The following is a 20,331-nucleotide window of genomic DNA, read 5'->3' as shown; positions in this document are numbered from 1 at the left end:
TGACCCAAAATTGAACTTATTTAAAACGTTCGGCGAATTCTAGGCTACATTCCAAAACGTCCTCTCCGAGGAAAATTTTACTCTATATGTTATAGCATACGTTACATGTACTATATATTTTGAGTAAAATTTTCCTCGGAGAAGATGTTTTGGAATTTACCCCTAGCAGATAAAGGAGATAGGCCTCGTTTCTACTGTCCCCTTTTACACCAAGCACTTTACATGCGTATTAACTAGTAACCTTCTATCAAATTTTAATTTCAGTGATTTGTATTTAAAGAATAATGTACTAAAGTGGTACAATATGCATCAAAAGGATTGATTAACACATATGGATATGTTTACACATATCGCCGAAATTAAAATAATTCAGTAGAAAGTTACTAGCAGTTACTAGTCAATACACGTATCAAGTGCACGGTGTAAACTAACAATCCCGTCCAATAGAAACAATTAAAATTAAAGATAACTGACGCGTTGTTGGCGCGGAATTTAAGACGACATTTAGATAAACACAAGGAAATAGTGTCCCTTCTAGAGACACTAGATGAAAGCGTTATGAACGCCAAAGCCACAGTAAGCTATTTCATAACTATTCTACAACGGAAAATTTTAGGGATGTAAATACGTAAGATGAACATTTATAAAACGTCCAAATGTTAATATTCTTGGTATGTCGAATAATGTACGTTTTAAAAACATTCATATTAAGTCCATGGACGTTTGTACCAAATAAAAATCAAATTTGGATGTCCAATGGATGTTGTGTGCTGTTTGGGTTGTTAGTTTGATATTCTTCATCATTTATTATACACTTATTTTATCTACATTGCTATTATAATAACTTTTGGTATTAAATTTTAAATAGTATAATATAAAATTGAATTCAATACCAATTTTACCAATTACCAATTTTAATAACATTTTAATTTCATGACTCATTTATTGATACTATAATGCCATTACTATGTAAATTTTATAAGCTTTAACTAACCGTTACCTACAATCTTTAATAATGATCTTTAATAGTATTTAATTATATCTTCAAAGTTTACTTATTATAGTTTAATAATTTAGCAAATAATATATATAAGAGTATTATTAAGAGTATTATTATTATTATTCTTATTATTATTATTAAGTATTATTATTATTATTAAGAGTATTATTATTATTATTAAGAGTATTATTATTATTATTAAGAGTATTATTATTTATAATAAAATAAGAAAATTATATATAAAATTATATATAATTTTATCGCTTCTTTTACTATGTAGTTAAAAGAAAGTTACAGAATGCCAAAAAAATTATTCTGAAGAAACAAAGACGTGTTAATTATGTCAATTCTTCCTGCTAACTCGTTTAATAATCGCCAGTTTTCACAATTAGCTCATGCTAATATAAAGGTTTCAATAATCTAAAGTCGCATTGAAAGAGGGACAGCATACAAAATGTTAACATGAAGAATCAGTGTAAATAATTGTTATACAGTAAAATTGCTAGCTCTAAATATAAAAAAGTGACACTATTTATAAATTCATTGAAAATTGCCGTTTAGCAGCAAGTATTTCACGCCTGAAATATTTCGTGGGTGTGCAGTATGATTAAAAACATCACATCTCTATTTACACCACTTTCTAATCTTCTAAAAAGTAAATCTTTGATAAATTGCAATATACGAGCATGTGTGTACATATGTAAATGAATTTATTCGATGGGAATTATACTAGTTTACAGCAAAAAATTATTTTCAACTGGACTTGGTGTTTCTTATAAATTTTGAACACTGAAAACGCGCGCGCAAACCAAAAAATTTTGGCACGTCAAATTTCCAAGATAATTGACGTTTTAATGTGCAAAACATAGCTTTTCTAATAATATTTGATATTTTTTTGTAAAGTAGGTTAACATTATCTTGAAATTCCAATTAGAAATCATAAATGTATTATTTATCTCTTATATAAAATGCATATTTAGAAATTTCATTATCTTATTTTTTCATGTCATGATATTAAGAGGATTCGAGGTTTTTTTATAATAGCACAATTTAAGCCTATGGCGATAAAATCATATATATTTCTGGTTTGTGATTATCATGCATATACATAAACCATACAATTTTTGTCTAAAACATTTTTATTGAAAATATATTTTTTTGGAGGTATTCGAGGTAAGCAATTAAAATTAAAATGAGACACCCTGTATATATACATACAGGGTGTCCCAGATTAACCGCGCTACCCATAATTTAAAAACTAAGGAAGTGGTTTTTATCAAAAATTTAAAAAATTTTGATTAATAAATCGGAAGATACACTCCATCGAATCGTGATACTTTTAACTTCCGGTTTCAAATGGGAATCGGTAATTCAGATTGAAAGTCGATATTTTAATAAAACAGAATATTTTGTATTGCGGATTCGGGTTCTATGCAAAGAAACAAAACTTAATTTTGCACTAAGCATTTTTTTGATAAATGTTAATCTTCAAACTATCTTTGAAATTCTGGTTTAAATTTTGACTTTCGGTTTGAATAGCTTATTTCCATTCAAAACAGAAAAGTTGAAAACATTATTATTTGATAAATTTTTGCATAATAAAACATGAATACTACATAAAAATTTTTTAATGTCAGTATTTTAAATTCGTTTTAATCTTTCAAGTTTTAAAGTTTAAAAATATCAAATCCATTTTACTGGCAAGTATTGTAACCAAAGTTCTGCTTTGCCATTTGCGTGTACTATATCATCTTTATTTATTTAACTCTCCTGTTCAACACTATGACTCTGTCTATGTGATGCATGGCAATAAAGATAAAGCTAAAAATTTTAATTATATAATGTAAAAGCTACGTAAAAAAAAGTAATAATTTATATTTTCGGCAAATTAGATATCTCGATGAAAATATTATCTTTTTATTTATTTGTTTATTTATTTTGATATTTGAACGTTAAACAAATTTATAAACACCCAAGTTGTATAAATTCAGAAATAGAAATAATTTTCAAATAAACTTTAGCATTTTCGAATACCTATTAATTTGAAGTTGATAATTAACATAATATATTTCATGACAACATATATATATTTAGATTTTAACTCATAAATTGATGTTTTTATTACATTGATAAATACAACATTTGAGAGAGAGAGATTAACATAAGTATATTTATAATATACTTATATATGTGAGACACAGAGTACAAAATTTTATTTGATTTTATGCAAGAACTTTTCGCTCTTAAAAAGTTTCGTAGACGATTCATATCATTCTATCACGTCATTATATCTAATTTCTCTGATACGATATGGGCGAGTTCTTTTCAGAATCAGAGCAATAGCTCACATACCAATCTACAGTGTAGTTTCTATATATATTTTTATACATATGATTGCCGGCCGGTGCGATTAACAGTCTAAGAATCAGTTCAATGTAAATGTCTTTCGTAAGAGGCGAATGATGTTGAGAGATGACGTTGTCTCTTGTAAGTACTCGAACGGGGAACCTGCCGGGTGGGGCCTGTTGAGTCGCGCCTGCGGCGAGCTTCAGTATGAAAGTCTCCGGAGTAGAGAGTGAGTGGGTCCGCAAAGAGAGATTCCGGGACCTCCTCTTTAGGACGCAAGGCGTCCAATCTGTTCGTGTTGTATCTGTTCGTGTACAAAATTCAGTTGCTGTATCGATGTACGAAGATGTGAGAAATCGATAATGTAAGATGTGCGAGAAATGAAAATGTTGCCGTATCGCGCACAACTCTGTGTTCAGACGCTTATCGTCTTAGCGCTCTGCCAAGGTAATTAATACGACACACCTGATGCCCATTATTCGTATGCAAGGAGATCCTTCACTGAAACGTAACGTGGTCACGTGGTCACGTTGCCATTGAGTCACATTTATCGGTGTCGCGGTCGGATTTTTATTCGATGTGTATGACGCGACGTAGAAGCATATTCAGCAAATACTGATCGGTTGATTAAACTAATGTCCCAGCGTCATTTCATAAATTGCCTAAAGAATGTCAAATTTTGATTTTATTTGATTTTATTTAAACATGACTTTTTGCTCTTAAAAGTTTTTAAAACGACTTATTGACTATCAATTATGATATCTAATTTTTCAAATATGATATGGGTTTTTTTCTAAATCGTAATAGTTCACATATCAAATCTATAATGTAGTTTATACAAAATAATAAAATTTTACTAATTATTTCGTTCCATTATTTTAATAATTTTATAAAAAAAATTTTGACAATTGGAAAATACTTAGTACACGATCATTTAGATACTTCTTGTAACTAGCTTCACGACAGAAACGTCAGAATTGTTTTTACTCGAAACTCAGTTTTAGTTTTCATTGATTTTTATCACTTCATTATTTTGTTCACAACAGTCATCTTATATTTCACAATTTAATGATAAAATTTTGCAGTGATTTCTCAGCGAATATTACTACACTTGATATTAACACGATTAAAATTTACTGGAATCGCTGTTATAGATAATCGTGCGATCGAATCGATGGAGTTAGTTGAATGGAGTAGTAGATTGGAAGACACACGTAGTATGAATGCCATGTGACTCATGCTTTGATCCGTAAAACGGCGAATCTCTCTCACCTGTACACTAAGCCAATAAAGCGTTCTCAATAAAAAGAATGTTATAGGCGCACATATGTTCATAGAAAAACGATAAATTAGCAGACTCAGAGCTTATGACAGAAACGTAATAAATATAAAATTGTAATCTTAATATTTTCGTGAAGTTATAATCATAAATGAATTTGATTTTAATTAAAAAAATCAAAGTAATCCTATAATTTTAATTCCATGGCAAATGTATATATTAATTTATTAGATATAAATTAATAATTCAATTAATTGAATATACTTTGAATTTAAGTTCTTAAAATACAATCGTAATTTATTATATATATGTAAATAGAAATACAATATATAAGTATTTTTATAACAAATAAAATAATTTAATAATATTAGAAATGTACAATTCTTGTATTTAAAATAGCCATTCATAAATATTACAAAAAATCAATAGAAAGTTAACTAAAAAGTACTGACTTGTTATCTTTTGAATAACTATAACTATAAAGTATTACATTTTAGAGTCAATAACAAATAATAACCAGTAACTTTTAAAAGAAAAAAAATTGTAACTGTAGTTATATAATTATTTCTATAAAAAGTAAATTTCCTAATCTTAAGAATTTATTTATTAAACGTAAAATTATATTTTTAATCAGCTTACGTGTGGTTCAATTAACATGATAACTAATTGTTGCCAAATTGTGTTAGCAATTTGAAATAATACGACATTTTGTGTCAAACAAAGATATCTCATAAGATATATTTATTTTACGTAGGTATTTATTTTTTATATCTAGAAACACGGTAGTGTCTCGGCGCTAAGCATGGCGCAAGACATAAGATATTATTTTACGATTTCTTATAGCCGATCTCTCAGCGGTACATCTATTGATGAAATTTTATTGAACTTGGTTTCGTGCTGCGCCTTAACAAATAACAATAATTTTTATTAGGACGTCCAGTAATATGATCAATTAACGTAATCAAGGTCTACTCGTAATGTAGCACCTAAAGATATTCCATACAGATCACAATGGATAATAGGAGCAGAATCATCACTGAAATGTGTATATCATTTAAAAAAAACACCAATGATATTGACAGCATTGGAAACGAGTAATACGTGGTAGCATTAGTCATTTCATTTGTGCAGTACATGTTTTGTTCGATGACAACATATTCAGAGTAATTCAACCAGAAACGCATATTATTAGAAATAACATTGTGTCACGTTTTATTTTCTCTTGTTAATATTGATATCCTTTTAAATTTATTTTTATAGCATCTTTAGCTTCGAAGAAGTAATATTTGTAACATAATAGTTTTATTATTTTTAATATTTATTTTATAAAATGCCATATTGCAAAAGTTCCATAGAGATTATTACTATCATAGCTTTTTATAAAGGTACAAAAAATGTAATAGGTAGTCGGCTATTCTGGAAAGATATTTACATGCATAAACTTGCATACAAATTTAACCTCGAAAAGTAAACGCAACGTCTCCTCGTTTTCATTTGATGAAAATGCCGCTCTTGTTTTATTTATTATATTATACTTATGTTTCATACTATTTCATTAATATTAGGTGCAAAAAAATGTCGCTTTTCGGTATTATAAAAATGGTTGGTTTTCCCCTTTTCCAATATATTCTATTATATTTTTAAAAAGTTAGTGATTATAGCATTTGATAGAGCGAAGTTTCAGCTTTAAAAATCTATATTTTTTTTTATTGTAATATAATGATTTTTAACGAAGTTATGAGCAATCAAAGTCCGAATGTTACTTTTACTTAATCCGCAAGTAACTCAGGAACAAAAAATCGTAGGAATATTATTAAAAAATGATTTTGTAGAGAAAACTTCAACCTTTCACAATAGATAGTCAAAAATTTTCTTGATTTTCTGGGAGACACGTAACAGACCTATAAAGTGAAAAGAAATTTTTTCATTTTTTTCAGCTGGTAGTTTTTTATATGTAAAAATTATCAAACTCACATAAACTCAAAAAATATAGTAAGTTTTTGGAAGTAGAGTTTTCAAGCATTATAAAATCCTTTTTTAAATTTAAATTTTGTACATTTTTTAACAAAGTTACGACTGCTCTTAATAGCAATACAGAAAAACCGACATTTTTTTTGCACCAACCTAATATATACACGTAGTTTCAATATTTTATCTAAATTATAACAGACATTTGTGATTTTAGATAAGCCCTCTGATGAGGCAAATTTTCGATACTTTACTAAAGAACCATCTTAAATACATATTTTTAAATCTAAATCTAATTTGACTATCAAATTTTTTAAACTTTTTATTAGAAAATTAGGATTAAATTCGAAGATCAAATTTTTTTCAAATTTTATTAATAATTCTTCTTATTAACTTTCATTTTGTTCCGTCATATCTCGCAATCATTTTTAAGTATGACTTTGTGTTCTGACAATACAAAGATATTGCCAGTAACGCGATAGTCTTTTTGTATACTACAATATTTACAAGATTTATATCATATTTACGTACATGACTGTGCAGAGATTAATATATAAACTTCCCGTCATAAATTCGCATATGCAATTCTCTTTACTATTTGGCATATGCGAATCAGTTTGAAATCATTCGTATATTTACAAATCCCAGTTGTTCGCGTTTCTATATTTCTTACGGCTTCTGCAACAAACACACTGGCTGATAATACGAGCTCATTATCAAGAGAGGAAAAAAGGACTTCCTTCCTCTCAGTCGCATTTGCGCAGAAACAGACTGACGGCACGTGCGTCCTTTCATATAAACGAGAGTGTAACGAGGAGAGTCAGATAAAGCCAATCATCCGCAGGACATTGTGGCTAACGTGACGACGTTTCTTTCGGAACTGTTAACCATTATTCCCGCCTTTTGCGCGTTTAGCTTGCGACATTAGCTTCTATAGTATTCCGACAGAAATGCGCGTTCGCATTATCGTAAGATGAATCGCAATTTAAAAGTAGCTATTGGATGATACCCATACAGTACAGAATTTATAGCAATATCGCTGCAAAATCTCTGCAATGCTGCTGCAACATGCAATGTTGCTGCAATATTGCAGCAGTGTAGCTGCAACTTATATGCAACTTTGTGCTGTAGAGGTATTGATACACTGAGAAAAAAATACTGTTGATTCAATTAAAGTTTATATTACGGGCTCTAGCATAAGTGATTAATTTATGTATATTTTTATTGACATAAAGACAAATTATTATTTCAATAATCAAAGCCTTTATGTCAATAAAAATATATATGAATTAATTACTTATGTTAGTGATAGCCCGTAATATAGATTTTAATTGAATCAACAGCATTTTTTCTCAGTGTACAAAGTTTTGGAATAAATAACATTTCTCTGTTAAAATGATAAAAAATGATTATCGATTACCTCATAAATTGTAGCAATATAGATATAAGAGAAGCAAAGGTCGTGTTTGAATTATATGAATTAATAATTTTGGTTTTTTTTAGTAACGGCAAGTATATATAAAAATAAACCAATTATCTCACCGAATCAAGGTCAAGTCATAATAAATGAAGGTGAACCTTTAGAGATTACATGCACTGGCTCCACACCAATTAATTTTATTTATCCCAATGACTTTGGAGAATCGGTATGCATTATAAATTTTATTAGAATAATTTTCTACATTACCTATTTGTCGCTTAATATCGCTATATCTTATCTTACATTTCAAGTTACAAGTTCAATTATATTAAAAGTATTGGAATATTTTTCATTCCCATATATAAAAATTGTTTGAATAATCAATTATCCATTACAAAATTAAATAATTTTGATTAATTGTTTATTATGCTTTTGTAGTTACTACATATATTATATATAAAGCTCTTTCATATAATTATTATCTAAATAGTTTAGTAAGAGAAATATGAATATTTTTTCTTTTACAGGTAAAAAACTTTGAGATATATTTTCTAAAAAGCAATATTATTGTACTTTCTTATAAAAATAAAAGTTGCATTAGAAGTTATAGTATTCCTATCTTAAATTTTTATTTACAAATTAAAATTTCCAAAAATTTTGGAAATTTTAATTTTCAACATGTATATCAAACCTTTTATTATTCTGACAGGTTAATACTTCAACCCCTAAAAAGACCGAAGAATACGATGAAATTAATGGCATTTACAAATTTGTTTTTCGAAGACCAAACACCGTTTTCGGTGATACAGGCTGGTATAATTGCGCCGATCGCAACGTTGAAATTATTACAAATTCCTACGAGAGAGAGGATCCCGAGGTGAACTGGTTGTACGTTTATGTAAAATGTAAGATCAAATCGTGTACATCTCGTTAAAATGCGGATCAATGAAGAAACATTTGTGCTTGCATCTTACTTGCCATATTTGCGTCTCTGCATTCAACATTCTTCACATTGTTGCAGCCAATACAAATTTATTTGTTGAAGCGGATACTTATGCCCATCTGAGTGCTGTTGCTGGCGGTAGCATCGTAATACCATGCAGACCTACATCGCCAGATTTAGTACCAATCTTATCCGACAATAACGTGAGTATCACAGATAAATTAGCAGAAGATAATTTGCAATAATTTAAAAATAAAGCTAAATAAAATTATATTCGGCTCTAAACGAATTAACAGATAGATTCAAAAATTTAAAAACTTTAAATGTGTTGAAATATATTAATATATTTTATCTTCACGCTCAGAGTCAGGGCACACAAAAACAGCTTGCAATAAAATGCAATAAAACATAAGCGATAGGCGAATTGGCTATTCAGTAGAAACCGTAAGATCATAACGTAGCAAATAGCAATCTAAGGCTAGGTTTACAACTTTTCTTTAAGAGGCCATACTTAATCTCTTTCGCCTTATGACTTAAGGCTTCTTAAAGTAAAGTTGTGGCCTTACCCTTACATTTCATTTCTTTACTGTTTGGTTAATCTTACTGCTTAAGTTTTTCTGTATGCCATGATCCTTGTAAAACATTTTTGTAAAGCGATTATGTCACAGTGAAAATTCACTGAGAGAGAAGAAAAGAAGAAAATTCTATAGAATTAACATGTATATGTATCCTTATCCATTTGGTTATCCTTTTAGAAGAGTTTTAATTTTTTATGTCATATGAAAAATAAGTTTAAGAATTATTGTAACGTAGCAAATTAAAAAGTTAGTATGTTGTTGCTCTTATAGTTTTTTTTCTCTAATATACATTATAAATTGATATCATGATATAATATCATCAAAAATAGCTAATTTTATTAACTTGTTATTCATTGCAAAATGTTTCTAAATAATGTCTCTTAACATTGCAAATGTTGAAAATCTTTCAACTTTAATGCAGGAAGAAGAATTAAAGAATGCATCATTTGATCCAAGAATTGGTTTCACGATTAGGAACTTACTAGTAAAAGATAGCAATTGGTACAAGTGCTCGATAGAGCAGGACGGCGAGGAGCACGCGGTCAATTACGTATTGTCGGTGCATCGTAAGTGTGGTCTCGATTCGAGATGTTAATTCAGCCACATATATTATGTAATGTATGTAGGTATATAGAGAAGAACCTGGAAACTGCGAATACTTAAGGGAAAAGTTAAATAAAGCCGATCATTATTTATCAATCATAACAGTTTTTAAACAAGAACACTTCAGTTATTTGACTTTAAACAACAATAATTAACATTCATATAATCATATTAATACAATTTTAAACAAAACTCTTGTATCGTTCGGAATTACCTGTTGCCACGCCGAGAATCTTGAGTTTTGTCTTTTTATTTAAAATTATAGTTAATACTGATAATATACAAATGATAATTATTGCAATTTAAAGCTAATATGCTTTGAATAAACTTCTATATAGTTGATAAATAATCGTTTATTTAACTTTTCTCTTAGGTATTTGCAATTCTCCTACTTTTCCTTATATATGACATTCGGAAGCACCACTTCATAATCTTAATCATTCCAATTTTATACTAAAACAATGTCGATTGTTTTTGTAATATTTTGATGATTTAATAAGAATGATTAAATTATTTACACAGTAAAACAAACCTTGCCCGATCCAAAAATTCAAGATGAGAGTCTTCTACATGTTACTCGTGGACAAAATCTTTATGTAAATTGTACTGTTGAAGTAGAAATAGCCATGAGATATGTATTCGATTGGAATACGCCGCAACAGGTAAATGCACCATCTTAGTGTAATAAAAAACAGAATTAGAGTAAAATTAAATCTTGATTATGAATGTGTTTCAATTGGTAACTAGTAACGAGGAGAATTTCTTCTTTCCACAGAGAGAGAGAGAGAGAGAGAGAGAGAGAGAGAGAGAGAGAGAGAAAGAGAGAGATTCTTTTTTATATCTTTTTTAACCAGTTTCTCACGAACATAATATGTTAATTATTTTTATTATCTTTATAAAAATAGGAGAAAATAATTTTTTAACACCGAAGTTAATATCATTAATTATTTATTCTTTCATCAAATAAGAATTAGAAGGCAAAATCCTAATTCGGAAGCTCTATAAGAAACTTTCCTCTCTCTTACCTAAAAATTGAAAACGCATATCTTAACAATGTACAAGTAATACAGGTTTTCTAGATCTTCTCAATTGCAATATTTATTACTCACATGTATGTACACACGTGACCTTATTTTTTTATTTGTAGAATAGCAGTAGAATAAGCACTAAACAATTCAGAAAACAGCTTGATGGGAATTCTGTCCTAGTTACGTGTCAGTTGACGATAATTAACGTAACGGACGAAGACGCGGGAGAATATGAGTGCGTCATTAGGTCGATTCATGACATCAAGAAGATAACGAAGAATATCACGATACACGGTTAGTTTATTATAAGTTAATTAATCATTAACTTATTATTAGATATATATAACTTAGATATATATAACTATAAGTTTATAATAAGTTAATTAATCATTAACTTATTATTAGATATATATAACTGAACAACTTATATTTGTGGTGAAACTATATATATATACATATATATGTTACGGGCAAAGTGCGCAAGTGGGCAATATCGACATTGCCCAATGGAATTGGATTGAGCAATGTTGACAATGCCCACTTGCGGACTTTGCCTGTAACATATACATGCAATAATAATCTCAATTGGCTGATTATATGCGAGTATTATACAATAAAAGGTATATACATTTTTAAAAAATCATGCAATGCACCATTACAATCCTCAATATAAAATTAGTATAAATTTTGTGTACATTTTTTGTATGTAAAACTAATCGGTATGTTTTTATTTCAGACCCTCAAATGAAATATATTCATCTTACCCCGCAACATACCGATAAATATTATCAAGCAGAAAGTGGCAACTATGTTCAGTGGGTCGTATACGTCGATGGATGGCCGAAACCACATTTACAGTGGTAAAATTTTACAATGCTTTACAATGTATTATAAGATCTACTTTTTAAAATTAGAAAATTATATTAATGTATTCATATATATGCGAATAAATTAAATCAATCGCGTGTAATTAAGATATTTTCTTGTCTTATCAGTTACTTGTAATAAGTACGTTAAATATATACTTTATTTATTGTAGGTTCAAACCGGATTCTGAAGAAATTATAGAAAACCCAAAATATTTTGTGAATACAAGTGCAACAGCTACTATTTTAAAAATAATGTCATTAAATGTGATAGACTCAGGCAATTATACACTTGAAGCAAAAAATGACTACATGATCGAAAAATTGAACTTTACATTAAATGTCATAGGTATTGAAATTATCTTTTAATGTTAACTAAAAAAAGATTGTAATAAATACACTGTAAATATAATATTGTACAACTATTTGTTTATAACTTTAGTTTTAACTCATATTACATTACTATTAATTTCAGCTAAGCCGGTTTCTATATTGACGCGTATTGACCCTTACTATCCACCTAACGAAAGTTCAGAATTTCATTGTGAAGTAATATCAAATCCATCTCCGAATATAACATGGAGTTTTCTAAGATGTCCTAATTATCCGTCACTTGAGAATTCAACAATTGTATATCCGACGGTAAATAAACTTTATGTTAATCTGATTTTATTAGATACGTCTCTATCTTTATCTTTATAACAGGAAAATTCTATGAATTTTATAGGACATAACGCAAAGCGCAGCTTACTCTAGTTACAGATTCGAATCCATATTAAAAATGCCTATCGAAGTATCGGGAAAAATAACATGTAAAGCTTGCAATGTCCTTGCCTGTGATTCTGTAACTGACAACATTCTTGTTTCAGGTAAAAATACTTTTTTGCATCTAACTGTTATAATTTATAATCATATTAACATCTTTTGATATACTTCGAATATGTATCAATTAGAAAGTTAAATTTTGTAAATAAGAGCATTTGTTCATTCTAATTATAAATTCTAAAAAGCAGACGAGACAGATCAATGAACGCTCAGTGATTAATTGATTATTAAATATGATTGATTTTTATTTTTAGTTCTTTATTGAATGTAAGTGTAGGAACCAATCGTAATAAAGCATTAATGACAAGAGTGCTCATTGAGCTACGTTATCTGCTGAACGCAGATATTCGTTCGCATTATTTTGCACAATACAGTTTGTTCATTTCTTAAACACTATTGCAAGTATACAAAATGTAAAATAATTTTTATTTATCATTTTTATTTTATTCATAAAATCTGTATTATTATGCAACTATTATCTTATTAAACTTAAAAATAATAAAAATTTTTGTTAAAATATATATTTTTAAATCTATATATGTAAAAAACAATAATAATAATCTTTCTTTAAATTTCAATTAGATGGATTAGGCGCTTTTGGTATTATTGGGCCAAAAGAACCTGTAGCAGAAGGTGATGACGTAGAATTGGTATGTGCCGCTTCCGTTTACAATTACACGAATGAATTTACATGGACCGTATTAGTAAATGAAACTGAAGAACCACTTGTAGAAACAGGTAATTATTTTAAGAGAATTGAATCGAAATAAATTAAAAAATGAAAATACTTATAAATATCGGAGTTTATATAAATCATAGGATCTTTTTTGAGAAAAATAAATTCTGAAAATATTAGTGCTTTTACAAAAAATGATAGATAAAAATACAATTTATATTATATTATATATTATGCGTATGATAATTTAATATTTGTAATTACAGTTAAAATTTTTAATATAATTTTAGTATATAAAATGTAATGTAATATATAAATTATTATCAATGTATATAAAATATTATAAAATTAACAAAAACACACGCATGCACGCACGCGCGCGTGCATACAAATGATTTAACTCAAATATCGATTATATCTTTGTTATTTTTAGAAAGATTACACATTGTGCGACATAAAACTCCATTCACTTATCGATCAACGTTGAAACTCTATCGTGTCCAAAAATCAGATGCCCAAAATTATGTCTGTACTGGAAAAATCATAAGTACATTATATTATGAGGTCGCAGATACCCTTTCTGATTATGTAAACTACAAATTAATTATTCACGGTACATCAATATAAATATTCAATTTATAGTATTTATATATATATATTTAATAATTGATATTAATTCACAATTTTAAAAATACACTTCTTTCAAAGAAGTTTTATATATTTAATATTTAATAAATTCGGAATGTTTTAATAATTTATATTATATGAAATATATGAAAATATACAGGATATTCTTCAAATCGGTCGTTACTTTATATGTGTTTCGATTTTTCTTTACGTATTTCAACGAATCAATTCAATGATTATTATTTCTATGTGTACGTTCCTATGTATGTTCTCTACATTCATGTTTGTTTACGTTTGTTTCTGCTTTAATTATCGATAACAATTTATCTTGTAAGTATTAATTGAATTATCTTGGGATCAAGTAATTAACATATATGATATGTTAATTATAATGTTATATAATATTACATATATATATCGATTAATTCATCTTTTCATCCCGAGCAGCACAATTCATTGGTGAAACATTGGTTAAACGTTGGCATACATTAGGATTTGTTGGGCCAATGTTAAATTGTGCTACTAGGGATGTACTATAAAAATATAGAAAAAAATATGATTTTATTTAAAAAAACATAATTTGATCTTAGTTTGTTAAAAAATGAACAATTTTGAAATTTTTCCTGCATAATTATTTCTTTATGAAAAATCAACAAACTTTTTAGAAACATTTTATTGTTAACTCATCCGATTCGAGGAATATTTTATATATCTTCGTATACATAAAGCTCATTTATTATAAAAATATATCTATTATTCTAAATCAATACTTATTTACATGATAAAATGTCCAAACTGATTTTTTTATACATTTGATGTATTTATTTGATTATATAGATCCGGTGCCACCATATTTTACCAAAACAAATATGAATGAAACTAAAATAAGAACTATCGATGTGATGGCCGAAGGTCACAAGACGGTAATTTTAAAATGTTTTACAGAAGGAATGCCCAAACCAACAGTTATGTGGTATAAGGTACATACGCATTTATAATTATTTTCGTTTAGTAAAACCAAAAATAAATGCGATGTATACTATATTCTATGTTTAATAACTTTTAGGACAATGTATTATTGAAAGAAAATGATCAATATTTTTTTAAATATAATTATCAAGAACTTAATATAAAATATTTAAAGCATCATGATAGTGGTAAATATTCGTGTCGGGCTTTTAGCCGATTGGGCACCAACGAGACTTATCAGCAGATAACGGTGAAAAATGCAAAATGTAAGCTTTAAACAATATTATAACAACAAATATTGTATTAAAAAAATAATATCAAGTAGAATAATATTAAAAAACTTAACATTTTTTTAGGGCACAAACTTGACATAATATTAGCTATTTCAATAGCTATTCTGGGTTTTTTCCTAGTGATTTTAGCAATCTTTTTCACGATTAAAGTTCGTCGTGAAAAGGTAAATTATACATTCTATAATTATAATTTATATAGAAACATACAGGACGATAAAAAAATTTGTGTGGCAAAGTTTGTGTGGCAAAGTATGTTTATAAAATTATTATAATAGTAATAATGTATTAGAATGATTTGATAAACACAAAACTTTGTAGGTAAACTTTTTCGTTACTCTATATGAAATATAATTCCATATAACGTTATAAGAAAATATTTAATGGAAAATACAATCTAATTAAATTAAAATTGAATCGTTACACAGAAAATGAGGAAAGAATTGATGGAAGCGGGTCTTATGCATTTTGAAGAAGGTGCTTTAGAATGTTTAAATCCAGATTTGACAGTTGACGATCAAGCAGAACTACTTCCCTATGATAAAAAATGGGAATTTCCAAGGGAAAGATTGAAGCTCGGTAAGAGTGGTTGCGCTTTACATAGTGTAATAAATACCAAGTAATCCAGTTTAATATACTAATTATTTCGATTATTTTTTAGGAAAACAATTAGGAAGTGGTGAGTTCGGCGTTGTAATGAAAGCGGAAGCGCATGGAATATGCGAAAATGAAACTGTTACTACCGTTGCTGTGAAGATGGTTCGTCGAACTACGAATCCTACTTATGTTCGTGCACTTGCGAGTGAACTTAAAATTATGGTGCATCTTGGAAAGCATCTAAACGTCGTTAATCTTCTTGGTGCTTGCACTAAAAATATATCAAAACGTATGTATCGTTGAAAAACAAAAATTACATTTAGTAATTATGTTTTATTAAAATGTCGCACTTTTAAAAAAGTATATATATATATATATAAGTAAAAATATACCTACTCAACTGTGAGCAAAGACGGAACGGATAAAGTTAAGTATGCTATCAAGCGTTAATAATTAAAATTGTTTTATTATACGATATAGGCGAATTACTGGTGATTGTCGAATATTGTCGATTCGGAAATTTGCATAATTACCTTTTACGACATAGAAACGATTTTATTAATCAAATCGATCCTAAAACTGGGAAACTCGACCTTAATATCGGCATGGATATACTAATGAGAACCAGTAGCGTCAGTAGTAATAACAGGTTTGTCCACCGATCATTTTTCAAATAGTCTGTTATTATTATAACTATCACACTTACCTTTTTTATTAGTAAGTATAACTAACATTTAGAAAATATTTTTGATCGCATTCTAAACTGGCTGCATTTGAAACCTCACGCTTTTATACACATAAATACAATGTGAGTTAATTAAAAAAGCAAATATTTTTGTTTCATATATGATATCTTATGTTAGAGCGAATATCGATCGAATTAAAATTGAACAATTAATGTCTTTATATTGTTTAATTTTAATTAAATGTATTTTTAATGAAATAAATTTCTATACTAACGCCAAAGAATTTCGTATTAACAATTTAATCTGCATGAGAAATTCCAGGAATTTCTAAAGAAGAATTTCTAATTCTTGATTAACCGTTTATGCGTTATAAAATGTATTCTGTTAAATAAAAATACCATTAAGTAAAATATACACGCACAAACTAGTGCATGCAATGGGTGCGGTTTAACAAGATTTTCCTTTTCTCTTCTGTCCATATGATAGGATAAAATATGCGGCATTGTCCTTTTCTCGCAGTCTTAGTGCAAATTCAGACACTGGCGATGTGGTGCACTATTGTCCGGGAACGAATCCGGATTCTCCAGAGATTAACTTCTCGCTAGATGGCTGTATTAACAGTAATTCATCTCAACCAGGATGGAGATCAAATTACTGCGGTGACTACAAAGACCAACAGCTTAAACCAATCTGTACACAAGATCTATTGTCTTGGGCGTTCCAAGTAGCACGTGGAATGGAATATCTTTGTCAAAGAAACGTAAGTTTTGACATAGATAAATGCGAAATTGCGAAAGAATTATAAAATGTTAATGTTTTAATTTCATTAATGAATAAAAATGAAGTATAAATGTAGAATAAATAAAAATTGCGTATAATTTCAAGCAACGTAAACAATTAACTCTTTAAAATTGGATTTAGAAAATCATCCCCTAGTCATGGTAAAATTTACTTGTTGAAACTATTCAAATACTCACATAATTTTTTTATGCATCAAATGCATCTTTTAATAACTAAATGATAACATATATATATTTATCCAGGTCTTGCATGGAGATCTGGCGGCAAGAAATATCTTACTTGCCGAGGACAACATAGTCAAGATTTGTGACTTTGGTCTAGCAAAGACTATGTATAAAGATGGTAATTACAAGAAAAAAGGTGACGGCCCAGTGCCCATAAAATGGATGGCCATCGAATCAATCAGAGATCGAGTGTTTTCGACTCAATCTGACATATGGAGCTTTGGCATAGTACTATGGGAATTTTTCACTTTGGCTGAGACGCCATATCCCGGCATGGAAGCAGAGAAGCAATATCAAAAATTGATTGAGGGCTACAGAATGGAACAACCTGATTACGCTATTCGCGAAGTATATGACATAATGTTGCAATGCTGGAAAGCGAAACCAACCCTACGTCCAAGTTTTACGGATCTTGTGGCGAGCATTGGAAATTTATTAGAAGAAAGTGTGAGATTGGTGAGTTATTTTTTCATCTTTATTTCATAACGGTAATGTTATTAGGTCGTAACACAAACGGAAAAAATGAATAATTCTAGTATAAATAAATAGTTTTTCAAAAAAGGAATACATAATAAACAATATAAAACATAACAAAAATTATTTTTAGCATTAAGGAATCATACGTATATTTAAATTATTGAATAATTAATATAATATTAATTAAATGATTAATTAATATATTAATAATATAAGTCTCAAAGTAGACACGACACATAACAAAAGTGCTTTTTATCTCTGTTCCAGCATTACATTAGTCTAAATACACCATATATGGATATGAACACGATGAATCTGGAAAGCGGTAAAAACGACTATTTGACAATGATGTCCGCGCCGGATCACGCAGTTCTGTCGTCGCCGAGTCACGATTATGTGAACTCGCCATTCTCGAAAAGCACGCCGGATTCGTCGTACTTATGTATGAGCCCCGGTTGTCCGACAGATGAGTCCGGAATATTTAGTCCTAGACCACATCAGGAACACTCGCACTTTGAGTTTCCATCGCCCGCATCGGATTCCGAGGACGCGGTCGAGCTGTCTCCCATGCTAAAGCATTCTGAAGAGGATCCCTACCTGAAACCGATCAATGTCCACGAGCGAAGAGCAGAATTCGCACGACAAAGGCAAGCGATGAAGGATCAGACAGTCGACAGACCGATCGATCGAGATTCTGGTTATTGCAACGCGCCACGGAATCTTCATTTAATAGATCTGAACGACACGAACGCGAATGATGCACAAACGGACACGACGGACTTGAAAAAGAAAGATTATGCGCCGTCCATCATCTGCAGGCAAGATAATTACGTGAACATGCCAAAACAGAAGAATGATCTGAGAAAGGGAATACCGGATGGTTTTAGCAATCCTAGTTACGTGATGATCAGTAACCACGAGGTGGACCAGAAAGCTTAGTCCGTTTGGAAATTTTGTAGTTAGGTATGTGCTGTTGTGAATACTAAATTATTTACTGAACGCTAAGATTCAGTGCAGTTTAGTAATTTATTCATAATTCTGCACTGCAATGATCTTACGACTTTTTATATTGTCATAATTGTAATTATACTTTATAATAATACGCGTAATAATACGCGTGATATAATATCGAATTTAATATTTCGCAAAATATTTCTCAGTTAATGTGCCATATGGCGATTAATAGCATATCGAGAATGTTAGAAATTAGTATAAGTAGAAATAAATCATTTATTGCGCCAAATCAAGAAAAAGAAGCAGTATATTCATGCATAATACGCAAATATTTTAATTTTATTTATTTTTTGTAATAGCAATTTATACGGTACAAAATTGTTTACATGCTTTTTCATGTTTATAAAAATAATTTTTTATTAATAAGTACGAAAAAGTGCCACTACCTAATTTTAAGAATTAACATTCGAATATTGTGACGCATTCCATTTGGAAAATGCATAGAATTTGAAGCATTTACCAAATTACAAATTTTTTGGGATACTATTTTCAAGTGAATAATTAAAATATATTTGAGAAATTATATATTTACAGGTTATTGATTTATTTGCTTACACAGAGTATATTGTGAAATAATTCAATTGTGCACATTTATTTGTTATCAAAAAAGTATGAAATTTAGATACTTAATTAGTGTGATATTATTAAGGTATCATCATTTGTAATATTTCTATCGTTACAATAATGTCTCTAATGGTGTACAAAATGATGTACAAACGATGACATGTTTAGAGGTACATGTATATCTAAGCAAGATGATATATATAGAAAATAAGAAAAAGTGCGTTATAGATTTTCTATTAACTATTTGATTACTAATATGTTTTGTTTCCATCACAACTCAAAGTTTGTATGTATATATATATATTGTTATTCACTTTTATTTTTTATCTCTTTACTTTATCGCAAACACATAATCATGACAAAGAGAATTCTTTCATTAATTTTTTATGAAAAATAAACTGTGCAAATTCATAAAAGTGCTTAATACTAAAATACATTTTTTCGTATATGTGATTATGCACGCATGGCGCGCACGCGCGCGCGCGCGCGCGAGTGTGTGTGTGTGTGTAATAATATTAAGTATGTAAATAAAGATCTCATCAATTTTTGT

General features: G+C 28.9%; 1 protein-coding gene across 2 annotated transcripts; it reads left to right on the top strand.

Moving 5' to 3' along the window:
* The first annotated feature begins 3,644 nt into the window (after positions 1-3,644).
* Pvr (PDGF- and VEGF-receptor related) lies at positions 3,645-19,516 on the top strand. Of its 2 annotated transcripts, none has more exons than XM_018451745.1 (22): positions 3,645-3,793; positions 8,097-8,239; positions 8,723-8,918; positions 9,035-9,159; positions 9,956-10,100; positions 10,660-10,799; positions 11,285-11,459; positions 11,902-12,025; positions 12,205-12,380; positions 12,507-12,673; positions 12,759-12,900; positions 13,439-13,594; positions 13,966-14,145; positions 14,997-15,139; positions 15,226-15,394; positions 15,485-15,585; positions 15,847-15,997; positions 16,080-16,304; positions 16,496-16,664; positions 17,221-17,461; positions 17,745-18,182; positions 18,471-19,516. In XM_018451745.1, exons 1-22 carry the CDS (start codon positions 3,727-3,729, stop codon positions 19,140-19,142), a joined length of 4,245 nt encoding a protein of 1,414 aa, XP_018307247.1. In that variant the 5' UTR covers positions 3,645-3,726; the 3' UTR covers positions 19,143-19,516. The 2 variants fall into 2 exon arrangements, with proteins under 2 accessions (XP_018307247.1, XP_018307246.1); XM_018451744.1 differs by having other exon boundaries at positions 17,188-17,461.
* Positions 19,517-20,331: the final 815 nt, after the last annotated feature.

The sequence above is a fragment of the Mycetomoellerius zeteki genome, unplaced genomic scaffold (genome assembly GCF_001594055.1).
Source record: "Mycetomoellerius zeteki isolate Tzet28-1 unplaced genomic scaffold, Tzet1.0 scaffold320, whole genome shotgun sequence".
NCBI lineage: Eukaryota > Metazoa > Arthropoda > Insecta > Hymenoptera > Formicidae > Mycetomoellerius > Mycetomoellerius zeteki.
This window is presented reverse-complemented; position numbering and strand designations above follow the sequence as displayed.